General features: G+C 43.0%; 1 protein-coding gene across 4 annotated transcripts in view; it reads left to right on the top strand.

Annotated features, from left to right (window-relative positions):
- Window positions 1-26,012, top strand: part of SPTBN2 (spectrin beta, non-erythrocytic 2) — a 206,739-nt gene that overhangs the window by 138,373 nt on the left and 42,354 nt on the right. For all 4 annotated transcript variants that reach the window (XM_066582517.1, XM_066582519.1, XM_066582520.1 and 1 more), the window contains exons 12-23: window positions 7-160; window positions 271-1,141; window positions 1,539-1,676; window positions 5,231-5,987; window positions 6,666-6,868; window positions 7,704-7,794; window positions 11,269-11,415; window positions 13,741-14,004; window positions 14,570-14,794; window positions 14,919-15,008; window positions 15,418-15,696; window positions 15,830-15,960. In XM_066582517.1, the coding sequence (XP_066438614.1) occupies window positions 7-160; window positions 271-1,141; window positions 1,539-1,676; window positions 5,231-5,987; window positions 6,666-6,868; window positions 7,704-7,794; window positions 11,269-11,415; window positions 13,741-14,004; window positions 14,570-14,794; window positions 14,919-15,008; window positions 15,418-15,696; window positions 15,830-15,960 (3,350 nt within the window). The remainder of the gene's footprint in view (window positions 1-6; window positions 161-270; window positions 1,142-1,538; window positions 1,677-5,230; window positions 5,988-6,665; window positions 6,869-7,703; window positions 7,795-11,268; window positions 11,416-13,740; window positions 14,005-14,569; window positions 14,795-14,918; window positions 15,009-15,417; window positions 15,697-15,829; window positions 15,961-26,012) is intronic.

Below are 26,012 nucleotides of genomic sequence, written 5' to 3'. Positions count from 1 at the left end.
ATTCAGGGTCGTCTGCAGTCTGAAGACTATGGAAAACACCTTCATGGTGTAGAAGATCTTCTACAAACTCACACCCTAGTAGAGGCTGACATTGCTGTTCAAGCAGAACGTGTAAAATCAGTTGGTGCTGTTTCACAAAAATTCATGATTAATGATGAAGGTGTGTAACAAATGATTTGCAATGATAAAAAATAGTGACATAAAGGGGTATTCTGGTTAGTAAAGGGTATACATTTGCTATAAACGAATACATTTTTTTTTGTATCCTAGGTTACAAACCATGTGACCCAGAGTTGGTGCGAAAGCGTGTACAGCTTTTAGAGCAACGTTATGCAGAATTGTGCAATCTTTCTGCAGCTCGAAGATCCAAGCTGGAGGAGTCTAGGAGACTTTGGAAATTTTTCTGGGATATGGGTGAAGAGGAAGCTTGGATCCGAGAACAAAGTCGCATTCTAATGTCTGATGACTATGGTAAAGACATCACCAGTTCCTTAAGATTAATCAGCAAACATAATGCTTTCCGAGATGAAATGAGTGGGCGTTATGGACCATTGCAGCAGACGGTAGCTGAAGGTGAAGAACTAGTAGCACAGGGTCACTTTGGAGCCAAAGAAATTGAAGAAAAAATACTAGAAGTTAAGGGACAATGGAAGCAGCTTGAAGCTTTGGCTGAAGATCGGGAACGCACATTGAGGGAATCCTACAGTTATTACCAGTTCCAAGCAGATGCCAATGATGCAGAGGTTTGGATTCTAGACACTTTGAGGTTGGTTTCATCCAATGATGTAGGCCATGATGAGTACTCGACACAAACGCTAATTAAAAAACACAAAGATGTGGAAGAGGAGATACTTAATCACCGACCAGCTATTGATGCTCTGCATGAACAGGCCAGTAGTTTGCCACCAACATACTCTCATTCTCCTGAGGTTGATGGAAGACTTCCTGCTTTGGAGCAACGGTATGAAGAGTTGGTAACCTTGGCTGCCCATCGTAAACAAGCCCTTCAAGACTCCTTAGCGCTTTATAAAATGTTTAGTGAAGCAAATGCCTGTATCCTTTGGATAGATGAGAAAGAGCAGTGGCTCAATGGAATGGAGATCCCAGAGAAACTTGAAGATTTGGAAGTAGTCCAGCAAAGGTACTTTGCAAAGAGTCTGTAGATACCAGTTACACCATTTAAAGCTAAGAGCTAAAGCACATTCCTATTAGAATATATAATTATTTTTTTTTATTGATAGATGGCAAAAAAAATACGTAGCCATAAAATGCAGGACATTTAATTGGCCTTCATCCACCTAGTCAGTTGTTGCCATCCATGTACATGGCTGATTATCATAAATAATTTATTTGAATTAACTTCTTTAGATTTTTTTCTTAACTAGAGAAGGTCATAAGTTGTCACCTTGCATATTTCTTGTCTTTAAAAAGCAAAGGGGTTCATGCCTGCTTTGTTTAGACAAAGATTAGCTATGGAAATAGCCAATTTTCAGAGTTTTATTTTTTTGCACTTATTTTCCAATAAATCTGTTTTGCAGGTTTGAAACACTTGAGGCAGAGATGAACAATTTGGCATCAAGAATAGCATCTGTAAATGAAGTGGCTGGGCAGTTGCTGAATACTGACCACAGAAATATGGAAAGTATCCGGAATATACAAGATCAGTTAAATGCACGGTAAGAATACTTATTGCTTTCTTTGGAAGGTTTCCAAGTCCTGATTAGGTCATAGAGTATGTTATCTCTACACTCTAATAAATCATAGGTATTTGTGGAGAGCATTCACTTGAAAATAGGAAAATATAGTGTTGTTTTTGCATATGTAATATAAAGACTTTATTTTTTGGACTATAGGACGCACTTTTTAGCAAGAAAAAAATCTTGTTGAAAAGTTTGTGCGTCCTATAGTCCGAAGTGAGGAGGGTGCAGTGAGATTCGCCTCACTGCTGCTTTAATGATTGGGCAGAACGCTGATTAGGCATCTGTCAGATCACTGTGAGGACTGTACAGTCTTCTCACCCTGCTCAGAACCGATCAGTGTGATCTGCGCAGGTCATTTTGAGGAAGCCAGTGTTACCTGTGGGAGTGATGCTTATCTCCTGCCCTGAAGGTCCTGGAGCAGGAGCACGAACAGGGCAGCAATGAAAATGAAAGGTCTGCAAGTCATAAGCATGTGATCTGGGGAGGAGCCAGACTCCGGGCAGCAAGAATGCTGTATAAATGTTATCAAAATTAGATTTCTGAAGTAGACTGTATGTAGCTCACCTTTGTTTGCATGTATAGTAGTAGGGTTATGTTTGCAGCTGAGTGTGTGTGGTGTATATGTACTGTTTGTATAGAAGAGCTGTGTATGAATGTAGATGCTGCTCATACAGCACAACGTGTGTGTATATATAGTGTGTATGCTGTAGCGATGTGTGATTTGTATATAATGCATCAGAGAGAAGGAGTAAAAAATGACAATATGTAAAATTATAAAAACCACAAAGCCCTACAATTGTATTTCCATTGAAGCCAAACAATGAAAATACTGGAACTGCTGGATCCAGTAAGTGCAGACAGACCCCATTGACTTTAATGGAATGTAAATTTCCTGGACGAAATGGCACAACATGCTGCACTCTAATTTACAGCATTCTAGTGTAGAGATTAATGTAGTCTAAAATGAATAGAATAAAGCGGGATAAGGAGGCATTAAAAGGCAATATGGAGGAATATTTATGTGGTTAGCTAAATGTAATGCAGTATCTACATGCGCCACCGTAACTTGTTTCAAAGCTAAAAAAAAATAAGGAAATACAGAGTTTAAGGCCTCATGTCCACGGGCAAATTAACATTTACAATCCGCAGCGTTTTTCGTGCACGCGGATCCGTGCTCCATAGGGATGCATTAGACACCCGCCGGTAGTTAAATACCTGCGGATGTCATTTTTCCCTGCAGGCGCGGGTCCCGCTTGCAGGAAAAAAATCCGGACATGCTCCATTTTAGTGCGGGTCTCCCGTGGGAACGGCTCCCGCAGGCTTCTATTGAAGCCTGTAGAAGCCGTCCGGATCTACGGGAGACCCGCACCAGAATTAAACTCACCTGCTCCGGATCTTCCCTTCTTCGCGGCTTGATCTTCTCTCCGTCGCGGCCGGATCTTATTTCTTCGGACCGGTGGATGTGCCCAGCGCATGCGCGCGGCACGCAGCCAACGTGCCGAGCACATGCGCCGGGCCGAAGAAAGAAGATCCGGCCGCGACGGAGAGAAGATCAAGCCGCGAAGAAGAGAAGATCCGGAGCGTGCGGAGAGGTGAGTAATTGTTATTTTCAGCCCTCATGTCCGCGGGGCAAGAAGGACCCGCTACGGATTCTCCATGGAGAATCTGTAGAGGGCCTGATTTTCCCCATGGACATGAGGCCTTACAGGACCCGACTCTTAGCTACTAACTGGCTTACCTACTATAGAATTCCAAACATGGAAGCTCTACCCTAAATCGACCTTCTAACATTGAACCCTCCACTTCCTTAGACCACCGGGAAAGTTTTAATTAATATGTAATATTTTTTCCTTTTTTTTTCTAAAGCTGGGGTGTTTCCTATAGTCAGGTGCGTATTACAGTCCGAAAAATATGGTAGATTCAGTTATAAAATGTTAGCATTTTCAAAGTGGATATTTAGAGACTTTAAAACTATTATTTGGACAGTATGTTTCTTTGGAGTATTTACTGTGAAATGATTACTGCTTGTGGATAGAAATCTGCCTGTTTTAGGTCAATTTCACACGGGCAAGAGCGCTAGTGAGCCGTGAAACTCGGCCCGTTATTGCGCTCCCCAACGTGCAATATTCCCCTGGACGTGCAGATGAAGCCATAACAGGGTTATTTTGTGCTTTTTTGTTGTTTTGCAAAAGCAGGAAAAACTTTTGTTTTTTGATAATTAAAAATTTATTTATTTTTTGTCCCACTAGAGCAGGCCTAAAAGGGGTTGTCCAGTAGTAAACTTTTGATACCCTATTCTAAGTATAGGCCGTCAACAGATCGGTGGGGGTTTGCCGCCTGTGACCCCTGCCAATCAGCTGTTAGCTGGGGCAGTGCGTTCATGCACTAAGCTCATTTCCGCAGAAAGCAGATAGCTCTGTCTCACTGCAGTGGCTAAGCTTGTTATTACAGGCAAAGTTCCCATTTTCTTCAGTGGGAACTTCGCTTGTAATGCCAAGCTTTGCTACTGCAGTGGGAACAAAGCAGTCTACTGCCTGCAGAAGCCAGCTCCTTGCACAAGCACACTGACCCAGTGAACAGATGATCAGCTGGGGTCGCAGGCAGCAGATCCTTGCCGATCTACTGTTGATGGTATAGCCTAAGGATAAGCCATCAATGGTCTACAACTCGACAACCCCTTTTAATAGGCATCAATCCATGGCAGGCATGGGAGTCTTCACTAGACTGCGATAGCAAGAATAGAAACCTTGTAACCACGTTTCAGGGGAGGCATAGTCTTGTTGCTGTGCTTAGCATTGCCTGAAAGCATTTAAAAAGGTTAAGCAATCGCTATTGGACCTAACTAATCACTGCTGGCCCTATTAATGTTCTCTATTTCCTTCTGAAAATTTCTTTTGTAATGGTTCTTATCAGTTGATAAGCACGCTCAGAGGTGATTAGGGTTGAAATCAAAGCACCCTGACTCAACTGAAGGGAGATGCTTTTTGCAGCTTTCTATTTACTGTGATATGTAGAAGCTGGAAAAGTCAAATTTGTAATGTAGCCTTATTGCAAAAATGATTTTCAGCCCAAAATACATTTTATTTAAGTAAAAATAAATACCTCACAAAGGTTCATAGATTTTAAAACTTTTCTTTTTTGTTACTAATTAAAGCAAAATTAAAATTTGATGATTGGTTCTTCTTTGGTCTGTATACTGTACTGCAATTGTAAGTAAAGTATATAAAACCGCACTGTATCTGTAGACTAGGGTGCAAAGCTACAGGAATCCTAACTCCCAACAGTTACTACTCAATAGGAATCTACTAACAGTCCCAGGACAGTATGAGCTTTGTATAATAAGGAAATAATTCTCCAGGTGGCTCTACTATAGCCACCTATGTGACCAAGTGTTAGACTTGGTTTCTAACATTGTGTTTGCTGCAATTAACTGGCTGTCCAATCCCAGAGAACTTGATTGATTGTGCTTTTTTTTTGCATGATCTACTAAACATTTGGTTACGTTGACATTTAAAAAAATCTTTTCTAAGGTGGAATGCTATTCGTCAGCTTGTTGGTCAGAAGAAAAGCGCTCTTGATTCTGCACTTGAAATACAAAATTATCACCTGGAATGCAATGAGACTGTGTGCTGGATGAGAGAGAAGACTAAGGTCATTGAATCCACACAGAGCCTGGGAAATGATTTGGCGGGAGTAACTGCGCTCCAGCGTAAACTTACTGGTATGGAACGTGATTTAAAAGCCATACAAGGAAAAGTTGGAGACCTCCATGTAGAATCGGAAAAGCTTGCTTCAGAACACCCACAAAAAGCCTCAGCTATAACTAGTCGTTTATGTGATATAGATGAAACCTGGGATGAATTGAAGGATACAATGAAAAGAAGAGAAGAAACTTTAGGTGAGGCAAGCAAGCTGCAAGGCTTTTTGCGTGATCTAGATGATTTCCAGAGCTGGTTATCACGAGCACAGACTGCAGTTGCATCTGAGGATTTTCCTGCTGATCTGGTTGAGGCAGAACGTTTGCTTGCACAGCATGAAAGCATTAGAAATGAAATTGAGCGCTATGGAGCAGACTACAAGCGAGTGAGGGAGGTTGGTGAGGAAGTGACACTTGGACAAACAGATGCCCAATATATGTTTCTGCAACAAAGGTTGAAAGCCTTAGACACCGGCTGGAATGAGTTGGGACAAATGTGGGAAAACAGGCACCAACTGCTTTCTCAGGGCTACAGTTTCCAAGTGTTCCTAAGAGACACCAAGCAAGTGGAAGGTTTTCTAAACAACCAGGTAAGACAAAATGGGCTTCATTTTTTTGTAATTACTTATTAATTATGTTTTTTCAAAGAATTTCGTTACAAGAATATTTGTTAATTTAGTCATTAGAATTAAAGTCACTTTCACTCGACTGTGAAAATCATGCAAAATTTGTGCATTGCAAGACGCACAAATATGAACCTCCATTCTTTTGAATGGGTTCATGTACATGAATGATTGTTTTTTGCGCATTGCAGGAAAAAAAATCATGGCATGTCCTATGTTTGGGCGTTCGCCCATTTTTTTTCAATGGGCCCAGAAAACTAATTGCATGACGTGCGAAAGTAATGGGAAACCGTTGCTAATCCTGTGCCACAGATGAAATCTGCGCCAGAGGATTGCAACCTCATCGAAGTGATGGGAGTTGTTCTTGATGCAAAAAAACCTTAGATTCACTGGTACACTGCACATGCATGCGCTCGGCGGTGTGTAGGAAGCCTGTGATGCCGACAATGCAGCCAGATTCAGAATCAGAAAGGAATGTTATTTTCTTGAGATAAAGAAAATTGTCTCCTGTCTCATGTATTTTTTTTGTCTTCCTCTGGATCAATATTGCTGGATAATAGGCTAAACAGAATGGGTCATATGACATTTTCAGCCATATACCAACTATTATGATGCCCTTCTCTCATAGCATTTAACTTCCTCTAGGAATATGTCCTATCCCATACGGAAATGCCCACTACCCTCCAGGCAGCTGAAGCTGCAATCAAGCGTCATGAAGACTTTATGACCACTATGGATGCTAATGACGAAAAAATACGTGGCCTAGTAGAATCTGGGAAGAAGCTCATTCAAGAGGAAAATGTAAACTCTGAGAAAATTCAGGAAAAAGTCACATCCATTGATGAAAGGTGAGTTAAAATGTATCAGCTCACAGGAGAATATTCTTCAAATATATGTGAAACTTTTTATAACAGTGGCCCACTTGGAAGTCTGAACAGAGCAGCTATGTTTCTGATAATGGGCCAAGCCATCTCTATCTACAATGCATTTTTTAACCTGTTCAAGTAACAATGAACTCTGTGAAAGAAACTGGATATTTTTTGTATTGCAAGCGGTTGCTCAAAAATGTACACTCTATTTAACATTCAGTATCGATACGCATTCTTCTTTATTTGCTATTGGACCAGTGTAAAAGCTCATTTAGACACAACGATTATCGCTCAGAAGCCATCTTTTAAACCATAATTGTTGTGTCTAAACAGGCGGCCATCGTGCACTGTTCGTGCACTATTCATTCATCGTTTGCTAAAAGTCGGCAATGAGCCTTATCAGTGCCGCGTGCTGAGTTCTCAGCGGGATACCAGCTGATTAGTATTCTTTCAGCTGGTATCTCTCGTGGAGCTCTGAGCGATAGCTCTGAGAACTAAGCAGCTCTTGCTGTTCTCTGTGCTGTCAGCTCTGCAGGCTAGCAGCTGACAGCTACGAGAACAAAGCAGCTGCTGTTCTTGGAACGGTCAGCGGTATCCCGCTCCACCTGCATTTAACTCTTAAGTAGCTAATTGGCTACTTTAAAAGTTTATGCAAAGATGATCACTCAAACTGTCGTTTTGAGCGATTTTTGAGTGATCATCTTTCAGTGTAAATGGGCCTTAAGAGATGACAGGCAACTATTTGCCCAATTTTATTCATGGGTTATATTTCTTTTGTGTTATTTTTTTTATTTTATTCTACATTTTTCCACAGGCACAAGAAAAACAGAGCAGCGGCTAATGATGTTCTATCTCGATTAAAGGATAATCAGGATCTACAACATTTCCTTCAGGATTGTCAAGAGGTACACAGCTGTTTTGTAGAAAGTGACTTTTCACCCTTTTTGAATACAATTTCTTTTTATAACGTTTTAAATTTGTTCAAAATTCAATGCTGATCTAATATTTGAATCAAGATACTAACGACCACCGATCAGTGAGGGAGTGTGTTACATGTGGTGATGTTACCATTATGTGATCAGTTACCGGGCCTCTGAGCTCCGCCTCTGATCATATGATGGTGACATCATCACAGGTTCTAAAACATGCAGAGCCAGACACCTGCCATGTGCTTACAGGACCCGTGATGATGTCACCATTATGTGATCAGTCACTTGGGCTCTGACTTCTACCCCTGATCACAGGTCCTTCACTTTATTAAAAAAACCTGCAGAGTCGGACAACAGCCGTGTGCTTACAGGACCTAGAGAAAAGAAAAAAATCCTGCGCTCAGAGTAACCTCAGGAAAAAACACCTAGGCATGAGACCATAGAGGAGATGTAATAAAGTTCAGTGTCTTCTCAATACGAAGTAGACGACAAAACAAAGGTGTTGTGAAAAGTAGTGTTTTTTTTATTAAACCAGGAAGGTAGTGCAACGCGTTTCGAAGCTCTCTTGGCTCCTTTCTCGAGCACAAAACAGCCCAACTGACGCTGCAGGTGTTTTTTCCTGCAGGTTACCCTGAGCGCAGGATTTTTTTCTTTTCTACATTTCTTTGTTCTGGGGGCCATCTGGCTTCCCAGCTCTCACTCCATGTATGCTGTCATTTGATGTCCCCACCAAGGGACAGGGTCTCCTCTATCTACACCACCCTGCATATTCTCACTATCACGTACTTCAATGCACTACAGGTCCATCTGGCTACGATCCACAGAGGCACTGTCCAGGCCACCACATCCTTCTTCCACTGCTTACAGGACCTGTGATGTCACCATCATGTGATCAGTTTCCCTGTGTGGGAGGAGTCGGTGTGTGTCGGGCTCTGCTGTGCTGGTTGTGATCCACGTTGTATGGGATGAAGAATGTATGTAGCAAAGCTGTATGAGACATACATGTAGCAGAGGTGTGTGTGTGTGTGTGTGTGTGTGTGTGTGTGTGTGTGTGTGTGTGTGTGTGTGTGTGTGTGTGTGTGTGTGTGAAATTCGCATGTACCAGAGCGCTGTGTGTAAGAGACGTGCATGTACCGGAGGTGTGTGTGTGTGTGTGTGTGACACGTGCGTGTAGCAGAGCTATCTATTATCTATCAAACACCCTATAGCAGTGTTTCCCAACCTTTACAGCCTTAGGGCACCCCTGGGAAAAAAAGTTTATGGTGAGGCACCCCTACCAAAAGGGTGTGTGGTCAGGGGTGTGGCTGTGGTGTGGTCAGGGACGTGGCTAGGGTGTGGCTTATTACGACATATGATTTTTACCTCCATCATCATAAAAAGGACAGGGCTGTTTAAAAAAACACACAGAGAGGAGCGCTGGGTGGGCTATTGATATACAATATATTTAAAATCGACATGCTGCAGAATTAAATCCCGCAACTCATGTCATGTCCACACGGGTTTTGTGCAGATTGTTTCCACACCGTATGGATGATTTTCAAAATCTCATCCTCTTTGCTGCTACAGCTACTATAAATTCCACCACTAATCTGCCCAGTGTAGTAATTGTGTCCCACCCATGTTGGTGGCCTCACTAGTAATGGCGACCCCCTAGATTGGTGGCCCCACTAGTAATGGCGACCCCCTATATTGGTGGCCACGGTAGTAATGGCAACGCCCTATATTGGTGGCCCCGGTAGTTATGGTGACCCCCACAGTGGCCTCGGTAGTAATTATTGCAGACTCGCAGTAACAGGTGACCCCTATTGCGGCCCCAGTAGCCATGGCGACCCCTATTGCGGTCCCAGTAGCCATGGCGACCCCTATTGCGGCCCCAGTAGCAATATTAACCCCTCCAGTAACATTAACCCTCCCCCCAGTAAAAATCATTAACCCCCCCCATTCCAGCAGTAAAATTAACCTCCCCAGTAAAAAACATTAACCCCCCCCCATTCCCGCAGTAACATTAACCCCCCTTCAGTAGTAACATTAACCCATCCCCCAGTAATAACAGTAACCCCCCCAGTAACATTGACTGTCCCCCAGTAAAAACATTAACATCCCCCCCAGCACCCCAGTAACATTAACCCCCCTTCAGTAGTAACATTAACCCCTCCCCCCAGTAAAAACATTAACCACCCCCATCCACCCAGTAACATTACCCCCCCAGTAATAACATTAACCCCCCCAGTAACAACATTAACCCCCTCTGCAGTAGTAACATTAACCCCCCCCCCGTAAGTAACCCACCCCAGTAATAATTAACCCCCCCAGTAACATTAACCCGCTCTCCAGTAACAACATTAACCCCCCCCCCCCCCCCCCAATCCATATACTTACCTCCTCCTCGTACTTGTGTATCTTGACGCCACCAGGAAGCTTGGGGTGTGACAGTGCAGGGATGTGTAGGAACTCCCCTGACACACCCCCACCTCCCAATCTGGCTCTACCTTCAGGTCCTTGAAGGTCCTATAGCAGCGTCTTGCTTGTCGGGGCTGTTCCTCTGCTCGGTCTCCGCTCCTGGCAGCATTCCTCCAGCTCCTCTAGCAGGGCCATGCATGTCCCCACTACCAATGTGATTTCCAGCCAGAGAGCCGCGGCACCCCGGTTGGGAATCACTGCAGTAAAGATTCTAAAATGGCAGCCGTGTGCTTGCAACTCCAATCCCTTTCACTATGTTACATTAGTAAGTGGTGCGTTGTGCCACCAGAAGCACTGGTACTATAATTTCCTAATAATTACTAGTGTGTGTGTGTGTATATATAGGAGATCAAGCTTTATTTTTCCGATACAAAACTCGAAATACTATGCGCAAGCATACATTTATAACATTATGTGCAGGGTACTTACAGCTTCTATTGGATAGAGCATGAAATGCTTTCTGTTACTGTTACACTTTGTAATCCATATTAGGACAATATGGAGAAAAACTGAGTTTTTACTTTATACATACATAGTAAGAAATCTATCAGTACAGAATTATGGATGTTCGAATACCCTGATGACAGAAGGTGGAAATTAACTTTAATTAGGCTGCTCTTTCACAGGCGGTTTTTACGACGTTTTAGCGGGTGTTTTAAACTACCACTAAAAACGCTGTACTGAGCCTCCATTGACTTCAATGGCTCTTCTCAGACAAGTGTTTGAGCGGCAGCGTTTCTAATGCTGCGCTTTTCAAACACTGTTGTCGCTCTATTTTAGTGCGTTTTTTACTTTTATTTATTTAATTTTTTTAGCACACCACATCACCTATTGCCATGATGGGGTGCCTTTAAAACCGCTGTCATTTGGAAACGCTGCCTTTTTACTAATGTCTGTGTAAGAGTGGCCTAATGAAAGGGTCCTTTTTTACCCAAGTAACACTACATATTGTGCATGGTTTATTTATTTTGTTTTTGTTTTTTTTTACAGTTGACTCTTTGGATTAATGAAAAGATGTTGACAGCACAAGATGTCTCCTATGATGAAGCTCGTAACCTTCACAGCAAATGGCAGAAGCATCAAGCATTTATGGCTGAATTGGCATCGAATAAAGACTGGCTTGACAAAATAAGCAAGGTAAATGAAAGTAAAACATTTCTGGAATTTAAAGGTAATATAACTCCGTGTTAATCCAGAAATGAATATTAAGCTGTACTTTTTCTTAATTTTATTTTCTCAATCAATACAATTTTTAACTGCACTGTTAATGTTGTATGCTTTTTCAACGCTTATCTCTGTCTATTGAAAACTAGGATATGAGCGGTATCCACCAGATCTAACCTGTAGAGCAAAAAAGGCATCGTCAACCACATTTCTTTTCTTGTTAAAGGGAACTTCTCAGCTCGAGAATTCTGTCCAAACTGCAGGCATCATGTTGTAAGGCAGGATGAACTGAGCAGATTGATATATAGCTTTGTGGGAAAAGATTCAGTATTTCATACATTTATCTCTCTGCTCACTTGAACCTTAGAGGTCCAGTGGGCAGTCCTATCAGTGATTGACAGCTATTTCTGTAAGTACAGTCATTTGAAGATGTCCAATGTGTGGCCTTATCAGTAATGGCCATCTGTGAATGACTGTACTTACAGAAATAACTGTCAATCATTAATAGGACCTCCCACTGGACCTCTAAGCTCAGAATGAGCAGAGAGGTAAATAGGTAAAATACAAGTTGTACTGAATCTTTCCCCATAAAACTATATATACACATCTGCTCAGCTTCTCCTGCTCTATAACATGTTGCCTGCAGTTTGGACAGCGTTTTCAAGCTGACGGATTCTCTGTAAGAGCATTGATAAGGGTGTGACAGTGATGATTAATTCACCATTTGGGATGTTGTGGTGATTAGTTCATTTATTTTAAAAGGGACCTGGATGCATTTATTAAAAGACCTAAAATATTAAGTTATTTGTAGTAAGTTGCTTGAGTTGGCTAGCCTGGAAGATATGTTTTTCCCCCTACAGTTGATTGTTCACTTGGGTATTAGTGTACCTTGACGCCACCGGAAGCTAGGGGTTTAAATGTAATTGAGTATAGTGGCAGCATGAGCAGAAAATCGATTTCTTGCTAAAAAAGATGCCAAAAGGTTTTTTTAATCCATGGTCAGAATAAAAAGTAAGCAGGCTACGTTTCGGCTATATTAGGCCGAAATGTAGCTTGCGTACTTTTTATTCTGACCATGAATTAAAAAAGCTTTTTGCATCTTTTTTTTAATCAGGAAATCGATTTTTTTGCTCATGCTGCCACTATACTCAATTACATTCAAATTGCTATTGGAGTCTTGTGGTTCGGGCTCTCACTGTGGCTTGCAATTTATCCACCTCACCCTTTTGGGTGCTTCCTCTGTGTGCTGCTGTACCCGCTCATTGTACGGAAGCTAGGGGGTTGACAGCAGGAACGCCCCTGTCAGACACCCAGCTCCTGATAGGCTCAAGGCACAAAGGTCCTAGCAGCACAGTGTGGGTTGATTTGTCCCACCTGCTTCAGTCGTAGCCTGAGGCTTACAATACTTCATAGCGTTACATTATTAGCTGTAAATGCTCCCACGTTACCGCTGTAACATGGCAGCATTTACATGTGACCATGTCATGGACAAAGAACGAGAGTAACCCTCAGGCTAAGGCTGCAGCGCTGGGATAAATCTATGGAGACGCTGCAGCCTCTGTGCTCCTTGCCGGCCGACACTAGTTGCATGGTCGCTACATGCCCGGCGCCTCACGTGTTCCTGGTGTCAGCCGCCCTCTCCCTGACGGAAGGCGGCTGTGAAATCTGTTCCAGCGGAGGCATCTAGTGAAATGTGACCACGTCAACTCTCCTTTTCCTCCGACGCCAGCGTCTCCTACCTGGCCAGCGGCTGTCAGGTCCCTTCCGTCTGCCGCTTCACTGGTGTGTGACGCAGACGCCGAGCACCCTTTCCACTGTGATGGGGTGCCGACTCGTGGGCCGCCGCCACCGGAGGGTAAGGCACTTGCGGTGGCGTCAAGATACACTAATACCGTTCACTTGTTTAGCAAATCACTATATTTCCAATCAACACCATAAACATGGATGTTTTAGCTTGGCTGAATGTTTATGTTCATTTCAGTGGATAGAGAGGACTAAGCTGTTTCCAGACTCTATTACAACAAAGTAACATGCATTTTAAAATCCAACATGACCAATCTCTGCTTTGTACCTGAATTTATTGCCAGGGGTCTGGTGGCCACCATACATTTGATTATCAGCCAGGTTCCTGTGTATGACCAGCTTAACATGGATGTTTTGCAACTACCTTCCACTAGATCTACAAAGCAAGATAATGAGATGAATTAAATGGACTGATGTACACATTATTTTATTGACAGATTTTTGCTTATTTCATTCAAAATAATGTGTTCTGATTTCAAGTATGATTCTTTCTAGGAAGGACAGCAGCTTATAGCTGAAAAACCAGACCTTAAAGCAGTTGTACGCGAAAAACTGGATTCCCTCCATGCTCTTTGGGATGAACTGGAATCCACCACCCAGAGTAAAGCACAGTGTCTGTTTGATGCCAACAGGGCTGAGCTGTTTACACAAAGTTGCTCTGCTTTAGAAGGCTGGTTGCAAAATCTTGAAGGCCAGCTGCAATCTGATGATTATGGGAAAGATCTTACCAGTGTGAACATACTGTTAAAAAAGCAACAGGTAGGGGGACGCTTTAAAACGTTGGTGTGGTATGCTCTAAGTACTTTTTATGATGATGAAATTTTGTGACACATATTTGATTCAGCATTGTCCCAAGTAGCAATCTGTTGTGTTTTTTGGTTTTGTGGGGTTTTTTTTGTAAACCTTTTGAGTAACTGACTAGTAGCACACAAGGTCACAATGGTTTGAATTTTTTGAGAATGTTGTAAATAGAAAAATCTGCTGCTGATTTGGGAATCTTTTACGCTGTTTAAAATTATTTGCCCTAATCACTTAACTTGCTCCATTGCTAGTCTTCCCTTTGCCTGTTTGTCATTGTACACTTCAGAATCTAAATAATTTTACAAGCTATACTTCTGCCATTTTTGGCCTAGCTTTGAAACTCGTGATGCTACAGTGACATTTGCCCAGATATTTTGTGGGAAGATCAAATACGTTGTTGTGTAATATATGTGGTAATTGATGATTCTCACCACCTGTACTTCTAAAGTATTCATACAGTCTTGTTTTGCTTACTGCTGTACTGGTGGGCATACATTTTACACCTTTCTTTTACTATTTGCAGATGCTGGAGAACCAGATGGAAATCAGGGAGAAGGAGCTAGAGGCTATACAGAGTCAGGCTCAGGCACTTGGCCAGGAAGATGCCAACATAGTAGAAGTAGACTCAAAGAACAGAACAGTTGCCACTAAATTCACAGAACTACGTGCCCCACTTAATGAACGGAAGCAGTTGTTGCTGGCATCGAAGGAAGGACATCAATTTAATCGAGATCTGGAAGATGAAATAGTAAGGAATGCCACAACCTGTTTTTCACAATTTTTTTTAATTTTTTTTCATCACAATTGCCTTTTCTATAATTAATTACATATCAGTGCATAACTGTTAATTGTTTTGTGTATGTTTCTCTCAGCTCTGGGTGAAGGAGAGGAAGCCGATGGCTGTTTCTACAGAACATGGGAAAGATCTGCCCTCTGTGCAGCTACTTATAAAGAAAAACCAGGTGAGCTGCAGAAAGTTATTGCCCAGCAGGGTGAATGTTTACATGTTATATACCTATGGTGGAAAAAACCCTTTATGGCATATCCATGCATAATTTGAGGGCTCCACTTATTGGATCCCCTGCTCTGACAACTTGGCTCTTCTTATATATGACTGAATATGGGAATTATTAAAGGTGTTTTACGATCACAAAATGGGATGGCATGTTGCTATGACGCACTATCACTTTAAGATTGTTAGGCAGTTCAACTGCCAGGACTAAATAATCTTGAGACTGTGGATCTAGCAGTGTAAAATTAAATCTGCACCCACTTCACAGTTGTTCCTTGTGCAGTAGGTGACCAGAATGAGGAAATGTACTTTAAGGAATGATTTGTGTTTTTTTTAAGGTAATTTTTGTTGCCTTTCAGACACTGCAAAAAGAGGTTCAAGGACATCAGCCACGAATTGATGATATTTTAGAGAAAGGAAAATCTATGGTTAAGGACAGTGCACTGGATGCTCAAGAGATAGGCGAGAGGCTGGAGTTGTTAAGGAGCACATGGGAGGAGCTTAAAGTAGAAGCAGCAAAGCGCCACGCTCGTCTTGAAGAATCTCATGCTGCACAACAGTTTTATGCTGATGCTGCAGAGGCTGAAGCATGGATGGGAGAACAGGAGTTGCACATGATGTCAGAAGAGAAGGCAAAGGTTGGTTACCTACAGCTAGCAAGTACCTGGCACAATGCTTTGAAATACCAATTAGGTGGCAAGTAAATTGTGCAACTATCCTGTTTTACTATGTCACCTACCCTTGCTTTATTTTCTCTGATTAATTCTACAGGATGAGATTGGTGCTCAGGCAATGCTAAAGAAACACTTGGTTATGGAGCAGGCTCTTGATGATTATGCTGAAACCATTCACCAGCTAGCCAACTCCAGCAGAGAAATGGTTTCCAGGAGCCACCCAGAAAGGTAATCATAGATCATATGCTATTAGGGTGGTTTCACATGTGCGTCGGAACCTTCGTTCTGAGGTTTTGTCACAAATGCGGCTGCAAATACCTGAAGAAAAAGCGCTGCATGCAGCGCTTTTTTTCTTGCATCCCAAAATCAGGCATCTGGGCGGACCCCACTATAGTCAATGGGTCCAGAGACGGAACTGTTCTGCCACAGGGATTACCCTTTCCTGCTCCCCAAACGGAGCAGGAAAGTGGAATTCCCAGTGCTGGTGTGAAAGCATCCTTAGTTTGGGTCTTTAGTCCTGTCCTTGGACTTGCAACCATAAATGAGGCAATAGAACAGAAAGAACAATTGTAATTCAATAAAATAAATTAACCCCTTAGTGAAGGCCCCATTGCCTTTTTACGTCCTGGCTTTGTGGGCTTTACTCCTCAGGGACGTAAAAACATGCATCCCCTGAGGATTAAAGCCGTGGGGCCGGTGGGCGTGATAGCTCCATGCTGACGGCTACCCATTTTGGGTGAAAGTCTTCATTCATGTGTGTGCTGTACAAAAAAAAATTGTTGCAATGACACAATTGCCAAAAAAAAAATGAAAATCGTACTTTTTTCTTCTGCTTTGCTTAAATTCATTCAAAAACTGTGGGGTCAAAATATGCAGTACACCGCTCTATGAATTCGTTAAGGGGTCTACTTTTCAAAATGGGGTCATTTGTGGGGGCTATTGCTTTGGTGGCTCAAGGGCTCTACAAGTGTGCAATGGGGCCTCAAACACCTTTAACCCCTTCAGTCGCACGCCCAGAAATTTTCCGGGACGAGCTCCTCTGCCCATAGCGATATAGCCTGGAAGATTTCCAGGCTATGTATCGATATGGGAGCTGCAGAGCACAATGCCACAAGCTGTGGCAGTGTGCTCTGCCTGCCCAGACCCACACAGAGCAGTTCAGGATTTCGAAATCATAAACAGAGAGATAATGCCGATTTGCCGGCAATCTCATGCTTTTAATTTTAAACTCCTGCACTTAGTTTGTATACAGGTTGCCATGTCAGAAGCAAACCGATGATCTCTGTGGTAGGGAGAGCTGGTGCTTGGCTGTCAGAGGACAGCCAGGCACCAGCTCTTACAGCAGAGATCATAGAAAACCCCTGATCTCTGCTGTGTTAACCCTTTAAATGCTGCAGTGTATGTGACTGCAGCATGTAAAGGGCTGTCACAATTGGACCCCCGGAATGTGATCAGGGGGTCCTGATGGGTCTCTGTGAAAGGCCCCTAAAGGGACAAAAAAAAAACCCCAAAGTTTAAAAATTATTAAAAAAATTAAAAACAAAAACACTTGTCTCCCTTTACTTTGTAAAAAATAAAAATTACATTACACATGTGGTATCCCTGTGTCGTAATGACCCAGAGGAGGAAGTTAGTATATTATTTAACCTCTTAATGACACGGACCCTTTTTTCTTTTTTCCCCATTTCTTTTTTTCCTCCCCCTGTTTAAAAAATCATAACTCTATTATTTATTCATCGACGTCGCGGTATGAGAGCTTGTTTTTTGCGGGATGAGAAGTTGTATTTTTCAATGGTGCTATATAAAGTACCATATAATGCACTGAAAAACTTTTACAAAATTCTAAGTGGAGTAAAATGAAAAAAAAAAATGACATTCCGCCATCGTTTAGTGCGTTTTATTTCTACGGCACACAAACTGCAACAAAAACGACATGATAACTTTATTCTGTGGGTCAGTGCGATTACTACGATACCAAACTTGTATAGTTTTTTTTTTGCTGTAGTACTTGTATTTTTTTTCAAAGACATTTAATTTTTTAAAATTATTTTCTGCTGCATCTTCTGCGCGCAATAACTTTATTTTTCCGTCGACGTACTTGAGCAAGGGCTCATCTTTTGCGGGATGTCCTGTAGTTTACATTAGTGCTAATTTAGAATACATACAACTTTTTGATCGCTTTTTATTGCACTTTTTCTGGGAGACAGGGTGACCATTTGTGGCGTTCTTTATTTTTTTTTCTGACTACGTTCACCGTGCTGGGTAAATAATGCACTACTTTGATAGATCGGACATTTACGGACGCGGTGATACCAAATATGTATTTTTCTTTTATGATTTAGATTTTTTTTATTATAGACATGACAAAAGGAGGGTGATTTTAACTTTTATTACTTTTTTTTGTGTGTGTGAAAAAGTCGTGAAAAAGAAAAAAAAAAACTATTACAATTTGGTATTGGCATAATCGTACTGGCCTGTAGAATTACTTTAATACATTATTTATACTGCTCAGAGAATGCAGTGAAAAATAAAAATAAAAAACATGCCAGAATTGCAGATTTTGTTAATCTTGCCTCTAGAAAAAAGGGAATAAAAAGCTATCAAAATTTTACATGTTCCAAAAAAATTAGATAAATGAAAACTAGAGTTCATCGCGCAAAAAACAAGGCTACTTCTAGAGCTCTGGCAATGGAAAAATAAAATGATACGGCTCTTGGAATGTGGCAACACAAAAGCAAACCTTTAAGAAAAAAAAAATGTTTTAAATGTACAAAAATAGCAAAACATAAAAATCTGTATAAACTTGGTATCACCGGAATCGTGCTGACTCAGAGAATAATGTTATCATATTCATTATTCTGCACACTGAACACCGTAAAAATGAAATCGAAAAAACAAATGGCAGAATTTCTTTCTTTTTCCCCCAGTCTCCCTACAAATTTTTTTACAAAAGTTATGCAATACATTATATATACCCAAAAATGATGCCATCAAAAAGTACAACTTGTCCCGCAAAAAAACAAGCCCTCATATGGTTGGGTCAATGGAAAAATGAAAAAGTTATGGCTCTTGGAACGCGACTTCAAAATTAGTTGAAATTAAATGATTAGACCATTTAAAAAACCTGCCCTGGTGGGTCTGACAGGGGGGGTAAGAACCCCCCCACTCAAGGGGTTACGCAAAATGTCTGTTCTGAAAAGCACCAGCTGCTCCTTTCGGTTTGGTCCCCGTTGTGCATACAGACAGAAGATTAGGGCCACAATGGGTATGTTTCTGAACACCGGACAAACAGGAGTATCCATTTTAGGGGTAAATCCTCATTTTCATGTGTACTATAGAAAAAGTCTTGAAAATAACATATTTGCAAAAATATGAAATCTTATTTTTTTCTCTAAATTGTGTTAACTCCTGAAACAAAACTCTGGGAGTCAAAATACTCATGACACACCTCAATGAATACATTAAGGGTGTAGTTTTTAAAATGTGGTCATTTGTGGGGGTATATATCATTCTGACACCTATGAGCCTTGCAATCTTGGCTTGGTGTAGGAAAATAAAATGTTCCTCCTGTTGATATGTAGTGTTAAATTGGTACGTCTCCCAAATGTTTTTTTAAAAAAACACAAAAGTTTTCCAGAATAAAATAAACAGATGGAAATATATATCTTAGCAAAATTTGTACATTATGTTTGGAAATATTTGAGATATTACAGTTGAAAATGTGAAAAAAAAAATCTAAAATTTCCCAATTTTGGCACTTTTAATAAATATACAGAAATTCTATCGGTCTATTTTTACCACCTAAATGAAGTACAATATGGGGCGAAAAAATGTCAGAATCACTTGGATATGCAAAACCTTTACGGAGTTATTGTATGTTAAAGTGACACATGTCCGATTTCCAAAATTTGGCTCCGTCACTAAGGCGCAAGCAGGCTTTGTCACGAAGGGGTTAAGTGACAACATTTCTAACATATAGTAATAAGAGCATTTTTAGGTTAATCAGTTACGTTTAAGAAATCTGTTAGCCAATTGTATATTTAGTCTCCCATTACTAACATTCACTTTAAGAACCAGTTAATTGTTTCCGCTTTCATGTTTCAGCAGACATACCTTTTTACATTTTTTTTTTTTAATTCTTTATTTAACATTTTCATTTTGGTTTCCATACATTAGGTAATCTGTCAAGTGATTTCTTCTGGATACAAAAATATTTAGATAACTTTGACAAATATTACAGTAACAGCTAGTAATTACTCGACCCGGTCAGGATTATGTTTCTGTTTGATGTTCCTGAAAGTCTTGGTTTTCCTGTACCGTATCTGTCAGAACTGTTGGTTTTCAAATAAACTATGCTGTATATAACTCCTAAGGGTGGAACCTTAATGAGAACTTACATTTATTAGGGAGTGAGGGGGGTGGAGAAATTGGGCAGGAACAGATGGGGTACCACATATGACTGTGTATAATCTCAAAGTTGAGTGAACTCTACCGTGTTCTGGAATTCTATCCAGTGATACCAGGTCTTCCTAAATTTGTTTTGCGTACCTCTCAGTGTGGCCGTGAGGTCCTCCATCTCCATCGTCCAGTTTACCGAGTTTAACCACATCCTTATTATAGGGGGTTCTGTCTGTCTCCACAGTCTGGGGATGCAGGATCTCGCTGCGTTAATCAGGTCGCGGACCACTAACTTCTTGTAAGTAGAGATAAGGACGTCGCAGTGGTGCAGGAGGAAGAGGGCTGGTGTTTTGTTTAGGGTGTATGTAGTGAATTTGGATGTGATTCTCCACACTTCCGACCAGTAGCTCGCCAACACCGGGCAGTCCCAAAAGATATGTAGAAGCGTCCCCTGCTCTGATCCGCATCTCCAGCATAATGGGGAGACCAAGGGGAACATCTTATGTAGATGGGAGGGCACCCTGTACCAGCGTGATAGGATCTTATATCCTGATTCCTGTATCTGGCTTGATAGGGAGGTTGTATGCGTCAGTGTGAATATTCTCTCCCTTTCCTCTGGACTGAATGTTGTATTAAGGTCCTTTTCCCACTGCTGTATGTATCTTGGGGGTGGATTCTCCTCTTGTGTGGTTAGAATGTTGTACACCCTTGACAATGTGTGTCTGGACCTTCTTCGCTACACGCAATCTCAAATTGTGTCTTGGGGTGTGTATATATATTGGGGTGTGGGAGGGACCGAAGGAAATGTCTTAGTTGAATACTTTGCCAGAATGTGAGCCTGACTTGGTCCGTCTCGTTGCTCGGGTCCTCACCCGTCCACCACTGGCCCTCTCTGAGGAAGTGGCTCGCCCTGAATTTCCCGCCCGTGAGCCTTTCTTGGTATATTTTATCCTCATTGCCCGGAGGAAAATCCGGGTTGCCAGGTATCGGGTACATGGGGGAGGGTCTAGGAGATACTCCCGCTTCCTCTGTGATCCTTATTAAACTTGTCAGTGTGGGGCCGATAGTTGGGTGATTTGTCAGTTCTGTTGTGGCCTGGATTTTAATCCATGGGAGTACTACCAGAGGTACCGGCGTGGCCGTCTGTTCTAGGTCAATCCACTGTTTGGCTCCCCTGTGTCTGTGCCAGTCTATTATACGTGCGAGATGGACCGCCTGGTAATACCGGGGGAAGTTCGGCAGACCCATCCCTCCCTCCTTTTTTGTTCTAGTCAAGATGTTACGGGATACTCGGGTTGGTTTAGATGCCCAGATAAATTTAGACATGAGGGAGAGTAATTGCTGGAAGAATTGCCTAGGTACGTGTATTGGTAATGCCTGGAATAGGTATAGCACTCTCGGTAAGATGTTCATCTTGAATATGGCCCCCCTCCCAAACCACGAGAAGAGTCCCTTTGTCCATGAGTTTAGATGTAGGCGGATCTTGCTTATTAGATTAGCATAGTTTGCGAGAAACAGCTCTGTCACCCTGGGCGTAAGGTAAATCCCTAGATAGAGGATTTTGTCCCTCCTCCAGGGAAACGAGAATGAGTCTTTGAGCTCCTCCGTGAGGGTCTGTGGGAGTGAAATATTCATTGCCGCGGATTTCCGGTAATTGATCTTAAAATTTGATAATTTCATGTATCTATCGATTTCTGCTATTGGGTTGGGTAAAGATATCTGCGGTTTAGTAATAAAGAATAGAAGGTCATCCGCGTAGGCTGCAATTTTAGATTCTGTGTCTTTTAGGACTAACCCCCCTATGTCTTGATTGTACCGGATGTGACTTAGGAGAGGTTCAAGGCATATGACGAAGATCAGTGGCGATAGTGGACAGCCCTGTCTTGTCCCGTTTGTGATGGGAAAGGAGGACGAGAGCTGGCCATTTACTCTGATCTCTGCTGTTGGGTTAGAGTACAAACTCGCTAGCCATTGTGTCATGTGGGGTCCTGTCCCAAGTTGTGACAGGGTGGCAAATAGGAAGTCCCAGTCCACCCTGTCAAATGCTTTTTCTGCGTCCGTTGACAGTATGCACATTCGGGTGGATAGTTTTTCCGCGTAATGGATCAAGTTTATGGCTTTTATGGAATCATCTCTGGCTTCTCTCTGTGGGACGAAGCCCACTTGGTCTTTGTGTATCAGCCGCTGTAGGTATGGGGATATTCGGTTTGCTAGTATCTTGGAGAAAATTTTTAAATCTACATTTAGAAGGGAGATGGGCCTATAGCTCTGACATTGTGCAGGGTCTTTCCCCTCCTTTGGGATCACGGTTATGTGGGCCCTTAATGAATCTGTGGGCATATCGTGCCCCATTGTCAGTAAGTTATACGCCCTTAAGAAATGGGGTGATAGGATTCCCATTAATTTTTTGTAATATGGTAAGGTTAGGCCGTCTGGACCTGGTGCTTTCCCAGAGGGAGCTTCTGATAGGACTTTGGATAATTTGTTCTGTGTTATTGGGGCGTCCATTACGTCTATTGCTCCTTGTGTGAATTTACCTAGTTTTGCTTGTTGGATGTACTCCCGTATCCGTTTTTTGCGTGATTCTCTGTCCTGCTCTGATTTGGGGGGGAGAGGTTGTATAGTGTTTGATAATATTCCCTGAATGCCTCCGAGATTTGTTTAGGTATGTGCAGTGTCTTCCCTTTAGAATTAGTGATTTGTGGGACGTATGTTCACTCTCTGACGTTGCGTAGTGCCGGCTAGGTTTGTTGCCAAATTCAAAGAAGTGTCTTCTGCACTTTAACAGGTTCATCTTCGCCTGGTCTAGACTTATTTTACGTACTTTGTCCCTCAATTGTGCTAGTTCCGCGCCTTGTGTCCTATCTAAGGATGATTTATGAGCCAATTCTAGGTTTTGCATGCGTTTTAGTAGCTCTTGGAGCTGCGCTCCTCTTTGTTTTTTGATATAGGCCCCTAAGCTGATGAGGGACGCCTGTATGACGCACTTATGTGCTTCCCACATCGTCAGGGGGTTTACTTCTGGAGTATTGTTTTGTTCGAAGTAATTTTGTAGAGTTAGGCTTAACTTCTCTAATGCTGTCGGGTCTTTGAGCAGAGATTCGTTTAGTCTCCAATTCCATTCTCTTTTATGTATAGTGGGGAGTGATAATGTGAGGGTGATTAGAGCATGATCTGAGAATGTGATGCTGTCTATTTCAGCCAATATGAGTTGAGCCAGGGAGGAGTGGTGTACCAGAAAAAAGTCGATTCTGGAGTACACGTTATGTGGTGGGGAGAAGAAGGTATAATCTTTTGTGGTCGGGTGTAAGATCCTCCATGCATCAATCAACTGGTGTTTGTGTAAAATCTTTTTGAACCTGCGGTGTGCGGATGTCGGGAGAGAGCTGCTCCCTCTTGATGTATCTACCTGAGGGTCTAGTGGCATATTGAAGTCCCCCCCTAGTATCAGGGTGCCCTCCTTGAATTCACCCAGGTCCTCCAGGGCCCTTTCCAGGAAGGACGCTTGGTTGGAGTTGGGGAGATACAAGGACGCCAGTGTGACTTGTGTGTTTGCGAGCTTACCTTTGACGTATAGGAACTGCGCGTCTCCCCATGCTCCCACGGAATGGTATTGGAGATTAGGATTGGCATTCCCTTCGCTTTGACCTCCGCGTTTGTGCTGTGGTATGCTTTCAGGAATCTCGCGTTCCCAAACTTTGGGACAGCGTCTGTGCGGAAGTGGGTTTCTTGTATAAAGGCTATCTTTGCCCTTTTCTTCCAGAGGAAATGGAGGATGGAGGACCTTTTTTCAGGAATGTTGAGCCCCTGCGTGTTGATAGAAATCACAGAGAGGTTTGCGTGATCTGTAGACATGGTCAATTGCCTAGGAACCCTGAAAGTCAGACACGGTTGTTAATGGCTTGTGGTTAGAAACTTGGGTAGGTATGGGGAGGGGCAGAGGGGGAGGGTAAGAGGGATGGATAGTAGACGAAAGGCTTGACAAACACAGGGAGAATAAAATATTAATCACTCTATACTTTAAGTTTATCCGGAGGCCTGGACCCCTGCCCTAGGGAAGGCTGAGCCGAGGTCCCCGGAGCCCTACTTGAGGGTACGAAGAAAGGCTCTGGTCGGAGAAAAAGGCCGCTGATCCGTTCTCTGTGATGTTTCTCAGAGGTGTGTTCTTCACGGACTGACGTTAACGAAAGGTGGACACTTCGTTCCGTTGTGGGTGTGAGCTGCTCTGCCGCAGCTTGTCTGTCAGTGCCTGTAGGGAACCGACCGTTTAGATGGAATGTCAATTAGTTCGCAGGCGGGGGGGCTCTGATGATGGGGATTCCTTCTGTGGAACCGTTTTGTGTCCTTTGAGGGGCTATATGGGTGGGTTTTGCTGAGACTTCTTGCTTTGCGCCCGTTCAGAGATAGAGCAGGGTCCTGCGCTTCGGTGTGAGTTAACCATGTTAAAGTTCTTTTTCTTAGAGTTTTTGCGTTGAGGGCAGTGATGGTCCTCGGACGTCGTAGCTGGGGACGGTTTTGACGTTGTGTTTTTTGTTTCCTGGTAGTAGAATGGGCCACCTCCTTAATTGGATATCGCAAGGGGGTCTATAGGTAGTGTCCAGTCTGGGATAGGGACTGGGGGCTCTTCCAGGAATGCGAACGCCCCTTCTAGGTCAGATGGTGTTTTGACCGTGTATAAGCGGCCTCTTTTACGCAGGATCAGGTGGAAGGGGTGCCCCCATTTGTAGGTTGCGTCTGCTCTGCGAGCTGCATCTAATAGGGGACGGATCAATCTCCGGCTGTTTAAGGTTAGTCTGGATACGTCTGGTAAAATGGTGATCTCGTTTCCCCTGAATCTGACCGAGCCTTGTTCCCATGCCAGGCGCAATATCTCTTCTTTTTGTCGGAAAAAATGCACCCGGCAGATGACATCTCTGGGGAAATTCGCATTTCGTGCTCTCCCTCCAAGTAGACGGTGGACTCTGTCGAGCTCTATTGCCCTGTCTTCTGGTCGGTGTAGGAGTTTGTTGAAGACTGCCGTGACGCAGTCGTGTAGCGCTTCTGGCGGGATGTCTTCTGGGATGCCTCTCAGTTTTAAATTGTTACGGCGTCCTCTGTTTTCTACATCATCTAAGTGCAAGGTTAGATCTCTGATCTGTTTCTGCTGCTTTTCCACTGTTTCGGCGAGATGTTGAAAGTCCATACACGGGGTGGCCGTCGTCTGTTCTAGGGTGTTGACCCGTTCCGTAAGTTCTTGTACTGAGAGCTTCACCGCTGATAAGGCTGATTCTTGTTTCTCTTCAATATGCCTCACGTGCGTTTCTAGGTCTAGTTTAGTGGGTAGCTCACACATCATTTCCCATAATGCCTTTAAAGTCTGAGTGTCGTCGGACGGTCGGTCTTGAGGGTTTTGGGTGGCACTGGCTGCTGCTGGTTGTGCATTACTTGCGGGTATGCTGTGCCCCATGCCCCCTGGGCCGTCTGAGTGTGGGACTGCTGTGAGGATGGAGGAGGTAGTAGTTGCTCCATTTACACTGCCTTCTGTGAGTGTTATTTACTGTGAGCACTCTGGGGCTTCTTGGCTGGGATCTTCTCTGCAGCTAAGCCCGTCTCTGCTGCTCTTGGGTAAGTACCTCTGCTTGCTGGGCTGCTGCCTTCATAGGGGTGCTCTGAATGCCCTCCTGTAGCTGTGTTGGGCTGCCCCTGGGAGACCCCCCCGGTACCTGTGAGGATATGAAGCTTCCTCTGCCTGGCGATGGTGACCGACTCTCCCTCCTTTCTTCTCCCGCCATTCGTTGGGCGCCCTCATGTGTGGGGATGCCTGAGGGGACCTCCGCTGTCAGCGCTCTGCTTTTTTTACTGTCCCCTCTCTGGGTCTGCAGCGCGGTCCGCGCCGGCGGCAG

The sequence above is a fragment of the Eleutherodactylus coqui genome, chromosome 11 (genome assembly GCF_035609145.1).
Source record: "Eleutherodactylus coqui strain aEleCoq1 chromosome 11, aEleCoq1.hap1, whole genome shotgun sequence".
Taxonomy (NCBI): Eukaryota; Metazoa; Chordata; class Amphibia; order Anura; family Eleutherodactylidae; genus Eleutherodactylus; species Eleutherodactylus coqui.
This window is presented reverse-complemented; position numbering and strand designations above follow the sequence as displayed.